The 12,912-nt window shown below is 46.0% G+C and overlaps 1 protein-coding gene across 4 annotated transcripts in view; it reads right to left on the reverse strand.

The window, feature by feature from the left end:
• Positions 1-2,241: 2,241 nt before the first annotated feature.
• Positions 2,242-12,912, reverse strand: part of kat6a (K(lysine) acetyltransferase 6A) — a 35,261-nt gene continuing 24,590 nt past the window's right edge. For 3 of the 4 annotated variants that reach the window (XM_067602923.1, XM_067602936.1, XM_067602931.1), the window contains exons 11-17: positions 12,606-12,767; positions 12,023-12,116; positions 11,587-11,818; positions 9,321-9,519; positions 8,506-9,210; positions 8,088-8,349; positions 2,242-7,967 (exon numbers count right to left, since the gene is read on the reverse strand). In XM_067602923.1, coding sequence (XP_067459024.1) covers positions 4,594-7,967; positions 8,088-8,349; positions 8,506-9,210; positions 9,321-9,519; positions 11,587-11,818; positions 12,023-12,116; positions 12,606-12,767 — 5,028 coding nt within the window. In that variant the 3' untranslated portion in view covers positions 2,242-4,593. The remainder of the gene's footprint in view (positions 7,968-8,087; positions 8,350-8,505; positions 9,211-9,320; positions 9,520-11,586; positions 11,819-12,022; positions 12,117-12,605; positions 12,768-12,912) is intronic. The other variant, XM_067602945.1, reaches the window with a different exon arrangement.

Below are 12,912 nucleotides of genomic sequence, written 5' to 3' on the forward strand. Positions count from 1 at the left end.
TGAAACTGACTGTACAAAGGAAATATGGACTCACTACAGACCAAGAAATGAAGTGTATGAAATATATGAAGTTGACAAATGCAAAACTTAAATGTGACATGTGCAATAGATAATAAAATTATGTAATGGTGGTGGTTGAATGCAATGTACAATGTTAAGTCCAGTTTGATGAAATACATGAAAGTGCAAGTGCAGGGATTAAACGAGGGATGTGAAATGTAAAGTCCAGTTTGATAACAGTAAGTACATCATACCTAAATATGAATGATAAAATTACATATGTGTAGCATTTTTCTTGCTAACCACTTTAGTAACTGTTGTGTAAAAATGACCAAATGTTATTTGGACCAAAAACAAAAGCACAATACAAAGATGCAAAATACATGTAGGCCTTCTATTCTTAAAAAAAAAAAAAGTGATTAAAAAACTGCAAAACCATTAACCAGTAGAGGCCTATTTCACTCACAAGCAGGTTATGTAAACTAGGTGCACAATGAATAACTTGTCTCAGAGTCTCTAAGGTCTGGGAGTAACCTTTTCAAGTGCAGTCCACACCCTTAAGACAAAGTTTCAACACATATGTAAACAATGAAGTCAGGAGAAATCTTACCCTCAGTGTCATCCGGTTAAACCCTTACAGTGAATGTTAGTGGAACAGAAAAAGGCAAGAGACATCAGACAGTTAATAGACGTATCCGTCTGGTATGATCATAGAGTTTCACGGTGCACTCTGGTGACTGGTTGTAAGTCTGAAAATGCTATGCACAATACAGTGTAGTGAAGCTGATTGTAGTGCTACTTATCAGCACAGGTTGTTAATATGCATATTGCTGATGTGACACAAAGAGGTCACTTTTAAATGCACTCACCCAGTCAGCATTTTTCCCTTTTACAGCAAGTTAAATTATACAAGATGGAAACATGAGACTGGGAGTCAGGGTCAGTGACTGAGCGATCATATGATGTTCTTTTTTTGTTTTCACAATGTATTTTAGGTGAAATGTTTAGAGGATTCAGTATAGTGGTTCAATTAAGAGGTGTTCACCAACTGTACTGACATCAGTGAATGGATGACTGGGTTTCACATTGCGTAGGTTAGATAAATGTGACTCTTGTGGGAGTTTGAGATATTACACTGAAACAAGTCCCTTTCATTCACAATCCAGCAAAACGGAAGGTGGTAAAGTCTGCAGATTTGGATTTTGTTGAAGATGATTTTGACAGATTTTGACATGACTTGCTCATGTACTGCAGTGACATGTAGTGACTGCATGTGATGCCTGAAAGTTCAATATCAATGTGTGGTGAATATGGAGTAAAACTCAATCAATTCATTCATAGTGGTATTAAGCCTTGTGGAAAAGACTTCCTCAAAATAAAACGGTTGGTTATCCCCTGATCTACTTACTACACATCGGAATGAGTGTCACCCAGAGAAAGCTTTTCATCAATACAGCAGCTCAGGTATGAGACATCCTCACTGTTAGTGAAGGAGCCTGAATTGTCCAGTGTAGTTTAATGCTTTTGAAGTGTGTATGGTGATTTGGACTATGCATTCGCACCCACTGGCATTATTTATCTTCTCTTTTAGGCTATGTTGTTGCAATTAGTCCTGAACTTAGGTTGGAACATTGGCATTTTGTACTGACCATTATGTGAAATATTTGGAGTATAATAAGACTAGTTGACAATTAAAATATCAAAGAGGTTTTACAGTGATTTAGAATTGCACTTTCATAAAGTTTAGGGACTCACAAGAGACAGATTCTAAGAAACGGGATTCAACATCAAAATGGCAGAAGCCAAGATATGATTTTGAGTGCCTAGCATGGATGAAGCTCCAAAAAATACAGATCCTACATTTCCCATAATGTAACCAGTAGCATATTTTCTTGAGTCCTTCCTTAACTGTCTTTTGAATTCCCGATTTCCAGGTTGCAGACAGGCTTTCTGTAATAAATCTGTATTCTCCAAGCCCAAGGAGAGATAACCCTGATGACATCATCATGACATAATTTCTTAGACTCCCCGTGACTAGTAAACTGATTTATGTGTGTAAAAATGAGTTTTCCAATAAGATAATGGAAGAAGGCTCTTTCAGGTGGGTAAATGTGCACAGTCTTGAACAATAAATGTCCCTTTACAGTAAATCTTGAGGGAGTGGACTGAGTTGATAACTACAACAATTTAAATGTAGAACTGAATCAGATGCAACTTTAAAAAGCTCAAGTGAAACATGAATGGCTCAACATAATTTATTTTCATTTTATGTTAAAATGTACAGAGTTCTTTGAAAGTACTTGCTAAGAAAAAAAAAACAAAAACAAACGAATAAATGGAAATACATACAGGGACAGAGTAGAGAGTTGAGGCCGCTGAGCGCAAATCAACCTTCACTGTGTGCCCAGCTGTCACTCCTCTCTTTATTTTGCGCTCTCTCTTAGCATACAACGCAACATGTACAATTACAAAGGATACAAAAAGGGAAGCGATATAAACAGACAGAAATATACTGAGCTCATTTTTACATGCCTCTTAAATGTAAGGAAGTCATCCTATACACACACAAGTAAAAAAAAAAGAAAAGAATGCCAAGTGACCTTTAGATATTTGTAGTCCTTTTGTTTAAAATAGCATTAATATACTACACAAAGATAGAAAAACTCTAGAGATGAGATGGAATGGAGAGGTTAAAGGCATCTTAAAGTCACTAAAAGTGAGTGGTAATTTTTTTAAATTTTGAATTTCTTAGTAATTATTACCCAAGAGGCGAGCTAAAAAATATGTATTGTTTTTTTTCCTGAAACAGAAGTGAAAAAAATGACAGTACCAATATCAATGTCAGAATTTCCTTTTATATTATAGAAAAAACATTTTCTCTACAATAGGTTTTCTAAAGTCCAAAAAGAGTCAGCTTGTGTCATAAAAGAAAGCTGCCCAGTCTGATAAAATTCAGAAAGAAACAAACAAAAAAATAAGTACAGAACAGAACAACACACACAAATAAAGTATGCAATGTCAGGTCTGTAAGAAAATGAAAACTCCTCTTTTGACTTTGAATACTGGTACATGGAGCAACCGGGTCAACTGTTTCACCTCTGCCATTTGAACGCCATGACCAACAGGACCTCAAACACTTCCTCACCTCCAACCCTGCTTCTATACGAGTGTGCCTCTATGTGAGGGCCAAACCATGCACTAGATCAGGCATTTAGGCACACCTTTTATAAAGGCTAACTGTCTACTGCCGTATTTCTAGCCAGTGTGAGTGCAGAATTTTGCAGAAAAGAAAAAATATACAGTTTTAACAAAATACACCATTCAAAAGCAGACTCCTCGACCTCTTTGGGTCATTAACACTTAAGGAGGAGTCAGCTAATAGTTATCCGACTTTCCTTAAAGCAGTTAAATGGCAATCCCACCATTTGTATCCTAAACTGCTAAAAAAGGCTGACATTGTACACTGTCAGTGGAGTGTGGACAAGAACAGCTGAATGTTGTACTTTCCTGAGCTAGCCACCAGTTGGCGACAGCTAGCCAGTGTGTGTGTGTGTGTGTGTGTGTGTGTGTGTGTGTGTGTGTGTGTGTGTGTGTGTGTGTGTGTGTGTGTGTGTGTGTGTGTGTGTGTGTGTGCTGCTGGATATTGGGAAGTACCAGAATATTTACATCCAAACGTTTCAGAGTGGTGGCAAACTGGAAAATAATGCTACTCATTTTATTCATGGACATATAAGACAGTAACACGCTCGTCTCCACTGTGTCTTTGCTGTGTTTTTGGTTTGACACCGTCCATCTGGGAAGACAGAGATTCTGGAAACGGCTCAACACCTTGAATACTGGAGGCCCCGCTCCTATGCTTTTCTGGAATTAGGTGAAAAGCTGTCTGATGTTGGGGTATTTCTGAGAGAGCAAGAGGGTGTTATCACCATTTCAGAATGCCACACATATAAAGACCAAAGCATATAAGAGGTCGGACTGCACACGAGTATTTCAAAACAATCAACAAAAACAGCAACAACAAAAATAAGGTTCAACATTAAGTTTAACAAAACAAAATGAGAGTCCGCCTACAATGTTTCATTGTCTCTTTTTTTCAAGGTAAGGCTTCCTATATCAATTAAAAGATTGTGTGCATGGTTGAATATAATCAGTTAACCACTGTTTTTTCATTCACAGTCTGACAAAGCAAGGTACTCCTGTATTGTCTTTCTCTGTGTATCTTCCTCGTTATCCTTGTCCTCCCCCACTCTCCTCCTGCACATCAAGAGGAAGAGGAGACTTTTGGGCTTGTCTACAGAGGACTGTGTAGGCCTGGCCTGAAGCTGCACGGGATGGCCGAGGTCCGTGTACACACCCCAACCCCGAATCTTTCCCGACTTGCTCCCAGCGGGGAAGGGACATGAGCCCAAAAACAAAAAGGGACAAAATGACAACATAGAAAAACAGGAAACCCAAAGACCCGCTCTGCCTCCAATCACCACCTCTCCCTGGTGCCTGCTGCGGCACTGGAGAGTGTGAATAGGAGTAATGGACATTTAGAGTACAGCGAGTATCATCTCTGGCACCATGTCTCCTTTTTTAGTTCCCTGCTGCTCATCTGCTCATGTAAGGTGACTGTTTTGGTACACCAGCATAGCTGTGATGGGAGGGACCAGTGTACATCATGTTGCCATGGTGATTGGGCTGCATAGGCTGCTGCGGGTAACCCTGCCCTCCCATCATGCCCATCTGCATCTGCATGGGGTACTGAGCTGGCTGATTCATGTAAGGGGGATTGCCGTGGTAACCACTGTTCATCATGGGTTGGGGCATTCGGTAGCCAGCTGACATGGCATTGAGCGGTGTCATGTTCATGGAATTGTATGGTGCCGGCGTTGGCATGAGGTTTGGCATCATACCACGCTGCACAGCCAAGGTGCGAGGTGTGCCCTGCATGGCCACGGCCCCTGAGCTGCGGCCATAGAGCTGCTGCTGGTGTGGGGCTGGAGCCAACTGCTGAGTGGCTTTGGACCGGATGGAAATATGGCCTTTGACTGTAGCCATCTGGCCCTGCAGTCGCTGCGTGTGCGGTGGGGGACCCAGACCAATGTTAGTGGTGGGCATGTTGCATTGCAGCTGCAGGGAGCCTAGGTTCATGGAGCCAGAGCTAAGGTTGGGAGGAGGGGTCATAGTGGGCTGGCCCTGAGGGAGGGGAGTGTGGGGTGAAGGGGCCAGCCCAGGGTTGGAGAGGGAAACACTGGTGGCATAGGAGGTGACGGAGGCTGAGTGAGAGTAGGGCATGGCATGGGGGTCCATGATGGTGTTGGTGAGCTGCTGGAGTTTGGCCAGGCTGAAGGTTGCGGAGGGCTGGGGGTAGCCCCCTGTGCCAAAGTCCTGACCCATGCGCTCATACAGGGTGCGGCCCCCTCCGCCGCCTCCACTCTCGGGGATCTCCATGATCATGGGTGTGGAGGCGAAGCCATTGCCCATGCTACACTGAGAAAGGGGCTGCTGCTGTTGCTGCGGTGGAGGTGGTGGAGCTGAGGGTGGAGGCTGGGAGTTGGGGGCCTGCTGCTGTTGAGGAGGCTGCTGTGGAACCTTTTTTTGGGACTGCTGCTGCTGCTGATTGGTGCTAGGAGGCCTCTCAATCACACCACAGCTCTGGGGAGACTTGATACCACAGCTGGGAGTGTTGGACGGTGGTGGGGGTGGTGGGGGTTGTGGCACAGCACTGCCTACATTACTGGCACCTGGTCCACTGTTGGGCCCCGGTCCTGTTTGCTGGATGAGGCTACAGCTGCCCATCCCTAGCTGGGATCCTCCGGTTCCTGTGGAAGATGTGAGGCTGGGGGCTGGCACGAAGGAGCAGCTGTTGGACTGGGAGGAGGAGGATGGGGTGGCCGAGCTGGAGGAAGAGGAGGCTGATGATGAGGAAGCTGTGGACGCTCCTGCCACTACAGCAGCTGACATTCCCCCTCCATTCCCCCCATTCCCTGTTCCATTGCCCCCTCCACCCATGGTGGAATCATAGCTGCTGGGGTTGTCGTAGTTCTCTGTAGTGCTCTCTATGCTGCCCAGGTCACTGAAGCCACTGTCCACCACCTGCTGCGAGTGGTCTGACACAGACGGCACGTCCATCATCGGAGATGTCTCCATGTTCTGCTGGGAGGGTGCTGACAGAGAACTGGGATGCTCTGGGGTGATCTGGGTGTACCCACCTCCAGCACCTCCACCACTTCCCCCTGCTCCAGTGGGGCCAGGTGTCCCTCCCCTCTGCCCTGCCGGTGTTGTGTCCATGATGCCCGAGGGCAAACCTGGGCTGTTCACTGATCGTACAGACTGACTGGGCAGGGGGGGCATTGGGGGATTAGGGAGGGGGCTGCTGTGTTGGGAGGCCCCACACTCCTCCACTAAGGCCAGGGCCTCCTCTTCTGTCTCCCCCGTGTGGCTGTAACTCTGCAGGGTCCGACAGGCAGCTAGGGTCTCCTCACAGTCCTGGTAAGCCCCATGGTGTGGGTGAGGTTCAGTCTCTTCGTCCTGGGCCTCTCCCTGTGTCAGGGACTGGACAGCCTGCACAGTCTCCAGGTCCAGCTCATTGGAGTGGTGATGGGGATGGTGTGGGTGATGGTGGCCCAGCTCCTCTTTGAAGTCAGAGTGCTGGTGAGGGTGGGAGTGTGAGTGTGTGTGCTGGGGTTCCATTAACAGCGTGACATCCTTGTCCTCCGGGTGCAGAGGCTGAAGCTCCATAGGTTCAGAGGGAACAGACATGGCCGTTACTGTTTCCACTGCCGCAGCTGCTGCAGCAGACTCCTCCTGCTCCCTGCGCCGCCTCTCTTCCTGCTGTGAGTCAGCTGAGGAGGGTCGACACTTTGCCTCCTGCACCTCCTCCTCAGCCTCCTCCTCCTCCTCTTCTTCCTCCTCCTGCTTGCTGACATAGTCCCGGGCCACGCTGTTCTCCATGTCTAAAAAAGCTTCTCCGCCTTGGGGTTCTTCTTTGACTGGAGGAGAGCTTGCACGGGAGGCAGGCTCCTCCTCCTCATCTTCATCATCATCCTCATCTTCAGACTCCTGACTTTTTCTTTTCTTACTGTTGTTGCTCTTTTCCTCTAAGTGTCCGTCACCTTCATCATCTGCATCGTGGTCCTCACTGCGCCTGCTTCCTGAACCTGGTGTTGCTGCTGCTCGTCTGCTGATACTACCACCACCGCTGCCCAAGCTACCGCATTCCTCTTCCTCCCTCTCCTCATCGTCATCGTCTTCTTCCCTGTCACCCATATCTGTGTCCTGAGGCCGGGACTGTGGGGCCCGGGGCCCTGAGGTGGAAGAGGAGGAAGAAGGGGACAGCAGGGGACGGGACGGTGGACGGCTGGGTTTGTCCTCCTCCCAGGTTCTTTCAGTCTCCTCCTCCTCATCCTCTTCCTCTTCCTCCTCTGGCTCAGAGGTGGGAGGTGGTTTGGGTGCAGGCTGGGGTGGCTGGCGGAGGGCAGGGTTCTTGGGCGGTCTCCCTCGCCTCTTGGGGACCTTCTGCTCTACAGGCTTAGGGAGATAGTCGTCTTCTTCATCAGAGTCTTTTTGTTTGTTGTCAGTGTTGGTTTTGCAGACTCGTTTGCTGTTACGGTCATCTGCTGAGAGCAGCTGAGGATCTTTGTCCAAATGTTGCTCCAACAGCCTTTGTCTTTCCTGCTCCTGCCTATCTGCCTCCTCTTGGGCCCGCTGCAGGTACCAGCTTCGAGGCTTGCGCCCAGGCTTCATCTTAATTTTGGGGGGCGGAGGATCCCCACTCTGGGCCTGGCTATCTGCGGCTGCTCGCTGGTTGGGCCCACTGCCAGGTGGTCTTCCAGGTCCTCGTTTCTTCCAGTGCAGTGGTTTACGACTCTTTCCCTTGGGCCAGCCTTTCTTCTTCTTGACTGGGACCTCAGGGTCGACGGCTAGGGTCTCTGAGGGAGCTGCTGGCAGTGCAGCCACAGGCTTCAGCACAGGAGTTAGCTCTGAGAAGAGGCACAAGGATAAGAAAGTGTTACATAAAGCTACTTACATACCTGGGTATATACAAGTAGTACTCACTAAATTGTGTGTTTCATCATCAGTTTGTCATCCTGTTTACTCACCGTCTTCCTCTGAATCTGTGATGTTGGAGTGCCGGCCCCTCTTCGGTGCTGGGTCTGACAACCTCAGAGCTGAGCGGGCAGGAGGGTAGCGGCGCAGAGGGTGGCCTAGTGGCGTCTCCTCCTCCAGCCTGGGCATGGGCCTCTCAGAGTCCGAGTCTACAAAGGGTTCGTCCAAAACCTCTGTGGTCTCAGAAATGGTCTCTGTCACCACGCTGCTGTGAGGGTGGCTGCGCTGGCGAAAGCGACGTTTCCTCAAGGGCTTCTAGGTAAAACAGGATGGGAAATTAGGTGTGCTGCCATGTAAAGTAAATGCTCATTTATATTTTGCTCCAGTAATTTTTATCTTAAGGATAAGGACAACAATCTAAATTTAACATTATGTCAGTTTTAGTAAATTTGAACACTTTTAGTTTCTTACCTTGCATTTGAGCCCCATGGCAGGCTTGGTGAGGATGGGGGGAGAGCATGCTCTCCTCTCTTCGTCATCTTCTTCATCTTCATCATCCTCTTCTTCACTGCTTTCACTGAAGCAGCTCTTCCTGAGAGGAGGAGAATCATTCAGCCTGGAAACCATAGGAAACTGTGCCAGCCCCTCTCCAGGACCTTCCGTTCGTCTTGGCTTGGGGCCTCTCTTTTTCCTGGGGGGGCGCCCTCTTCGAGTGGGGGTTATGGAGGGGTGCCTGGCCATGTCCAGTGTATGAAAGGCTGTGGACTCTGCTTGTCTATCCAGGGAGAAAAGGGAGGGTGGGCTGCTGGCAGAGCCTGTTGTTTTCCCTCCCTCTGCCCTCTCTTCATCTTCATCGTCCTCGTCCTCTGCTGGGCGGATCTTAGGTGGCCGTCCCACCCGCTGGCTGTCCTTCACCTTACCCCAAGGCCAGTTTTTGGGTGGGCGCCCCCGTGGTCTGCGTTCTCCATTTGTTGGGGGAGGTGGTCGTGGTGGTTCTGGGACAGGTGGTGGACAGCGGACAGGAGGGGATGTTGGAGAGCTTTGGTTCATGGGAAACCCCAGGAAGCACTTTCTCTCATCTTCCTCTTCTTCATCATCGTCATCTTCCTCCTCCTCCCTCTTCTTTCCTTGGCGCATGTGCCAGGACATTGGTGGGACCTTGTGACTTGGCTTGATCTATTTACAAAGTATAATCAATAATTATTCAATAAGAATGAATGGCAACTTTGAGACCAATCCAGTCCATCACCTCCACTATATCGTAAATACAATTTCAACATATTTACCTCCTTGCGGTTGTCTTCCCCTGGTTCGTCCTCATCCTCATCCTCGTCATCATCTCCATCAGCATCAGAGACCACAGTGTTTGTTACAATTACAGGAGTCCAGCGGAGACACTCTGGGTCGACTTCCAGCTGCCGTGGCCGGGCCTTGAGACGAGCCATGTGGCTAGACACCAGTTTCTCCCTTCGCACCAGGACCAGCCTGACAAAAGGAAACAACAGCATTATGATGGTGTATTTATGTCTTTTTGTCTATTTTATTATTTATGTATGCATTTGAGTGTTTTGGAGATTCCTAAGGCCACCAGTTAGTGACATCTTGCAACTGTTATCTTTTCTATATTGCGAGCCAAAAACCTTAGGTCAATACAGTCAGACAGTGCATTACTCACTGGTGTAAACTGAAACAGAGCTTATTTACAATTAGACAATTGCCCATTATGCTTCCCTTTCAATACTTTGCAGAAATTTGGCTTAATATTAGGCAGACATGGTAGCATGTCAGTGTTATGTGAACACCAGGCCACCTCATCTCGAGATGTTATGACTGCTTTAGATGAAAAATTCCAGCAAAAACCAAAAACCAGTATTTCACTGTAACAAAGAATTTCATTCAGAAAAAGTGTTTCAAATAGAATAAATAATATAAATAAATAATCTCTGCTTCAAAAAGCTTAACAAGAACATGTGCATTAATTAAAGATCTTTCATTAGTTAAAAGGCTGACTTCTTAAAAAATTGAGAAGTCAGCAGTAGGACACTAAACCAAGACTGATGGTCAGGCTTTATGTGACATTATAGGGACTATTATAATCCAACACAAGTCTACTTTAGAAGCTTTTCACTGGCTATGTTTACATACAGGGTTTGCATGGCTACTGGTCATAGTAGCTTAGTAGTTTCATGTGCTATGCTATATGGTGTATTAATGCAGGGAAAATAATGATGAAAATATTTTTATTAGAAAATCAGAAAAGGAGGAAAAGAGCTAGCCACTGATGCACCATTATGGGCCCTGTCAGGCTTATGGTAGAATCATTGTCACTAGCCTGCCAAACTGGAATATTTGTTTTAATGATAAGATTAAACATGTTTAGATGTGTAAGCTTAGTTTAAAAGTATGTTTAGGTTAAAGGGGACCTATCATGCTTTTCCTCATTTTCAGTCATATATATAACGTTACAATGTCAAATGTTCATGTTAAAAGTGGGCAACGTGTCAAAAAAATAAACGTATGTAGAAATAATTCCTGCATGCAAAAAATCACCGGCTTCAGACTGCTTTGAACACTCAGTTTCCAACGTTTTCTCTACTTTCAGCCCAAGCTGATGTCGGCTTCTGACAGATTTCTTTATGTGGTCTTCTTCTCCACGCACAGTGCGCAAATTCACTGCTCTGCTCTGCTAACATTATGGCATTTCTCCATTGTTTTGGGGGTAGTCACACCGAGCCATGACTCCATTACACAGCACTACAAAGTAAAATAAGTGGTTTACCTGTTGGAGGTGTGCTAGTCGTCTGCATCTCTTCATCAAACTTCTCACTATGGCTGTTTTTACTTGTACTATTTCCTCCCTGCATTATTTCTAACTGATCCGCTGAACAAATAACTCCAAATATCTGCATATGTTGTTGTGTTGACCAGTTTTTAGCGCTGCTAACCAAGCTCTGCTAACTTCATGAGGAACACATTTCACTACCTGTAAATCCTTCACAATGAAAGTATCCCTATATTTAGTCATTTAAAAGCTTTTAATTTTAATTTTAATTAAATTGAAGCAATAAAGCAGGAAATGTTGGGTTTGCATCAGTGGTAACTTAACACGACTGATACGGCTGCCCCTTGGCAGGCTTCCAGAAAGCTGGCCAATCAGAACAGAGTGGGCTCATCGGGAGGGGGGGCCTTAAAAAGACAGGAGCTGTAAGGAGACAGGCTATACCTAAGGTGCATAAAGGGCAAGTATAACAAGGAATAAGGAATTTTTTGAACACTGAATCATGCAAAACTACTCTAGTTGAGTCCAAAAATAAAAATATAGAGCTGGAAATGAGCATAAAGGTCCCCTTTAAAGTTGCAAATGGTTGCAGTTAGGTAACAGTTTGGTGTGGCTACAGTTGGGTTAGATGAGTTGGGTTAGGTGAGAATCTATGAGGAACTTCCAACTATGTGGAACAAACAGTGGGATCCATTTGAGTGCATATTTGACCCATTTGATATGAGACTAGATAATTAAGCGTGTCTGTGTGTATGCAGGTCCTGTCCTCTGACCTGTCTCCTCGCTGCTCCAGCATGTTGAGGCTGTGCAGGGTTGTGGTGATGTCCTGCGGGCAGATCCCAGTCAGTTTGCTGAGTTGTCGTATGGTGATCTGCTGATCGCGGACCTCATGGAGACACTCCAGCACCTCGCTGCGCCAGTAGGCCATGTAGGACAGTCGGCCTAGGTCTGACAGAGGCTTCTCTGGTGATCCGGGTTGGCCCTCACGCTTGGACAACAGATAGCCTGCAGTGAGGGAAAAATACACCAATTACAGACACCTTCAGCAAAAAACTACAAATTCACACCACAGTAATTTTTAAATTTATAAATGTATTAATTTAGTTACAGTTTCTAGCCAAAGGAGGAAGCATCAACAGACACATAGTAGTTCTCAGTTTTTGCTGCTGTCACTGCGTGTATGTGTTTGTTTAAAGCTGAGGTTCTTACTGAAGTCGATGAGAAAGCGTCCGTAGCCCTTGCGCTGATACTGTGGAAGAATCATGATGCATGATACGTTGTATTTCTGTTGACAGTGCTTCTCCTGAAGAAGGGGGAAAAGACACAGACACACATTCCACCATTAGAAAAAAACGGAGAAATAACGGAGCTGCATAATGGAGCAGGCCTGTGTGGGCGTACAGCCGGGTGTTGATAGTGCTGCATCCGCTTACTAACTGCTGTGTTTTGGCAGCAAGGTGGCATGTTAATGGGAGCACCTGCAAATGCAAACACCAGAAGGGCAACAGTGCTTGCAGCACCCGGTGTTCATCTGGGACACAAAATCAAGCATTTGTATGTTTGTAGGAATTCACCATGTGGGCTACTGCCAATGCATTTTAATTTAATAATTTGAATACATTTTTCTCTACATTTCAGGTAGTTGTTTCAGCAAGATCTGATAATACACTGAGCAAATGCAGGGAACTTAAAATTTATCGAACTACAACAATCACTGGTATGCATTCCTTAAAAATGAAGTCACAGTGGTGGTGTGGACTTGAGACATCTTCAGAATTCAGACTGAATGTACCTTGGAGAAGTAGCCGACGAGGTGGCAACCTTTGCTGTCATTCTGGGTCAGGACGTAGAAAAGGAAGGGCTCCACATCATAGTAGAGGGTCTTGTGGTCCAAGAACAGCTTGGCCAGCAGACACAGGTTCTGACAGTAGATTGTGCTCACATTTCCATCAACCTTTTGGAAGGAGTAGAGGGAAAGCATACATCAGTGCAACAAAATGATAGCAAATTTCCGAAATGATGACTGTTCAGTTCCAGGAACACTATTGTGTGGAAGTATGTATTTCAGCTGCTGTTAGAGAGCTGTGGAACAGAACAAA

Source organism: Thunnus thynnus, chromosome 2, assembly GCF_963924715.1.
Source record: "Thunnus thynnus chromosome 2, fThuThy2.1, whole genome shotgun sequence".
In the NCBI taxonomy this organism is placed as follows: domain Eukaryota; kingdom Metazoa; phylum Chordata; class Actinopteri; order Scombriformes; family Scombridae; genus Thunnus; species Thunnus thynnus.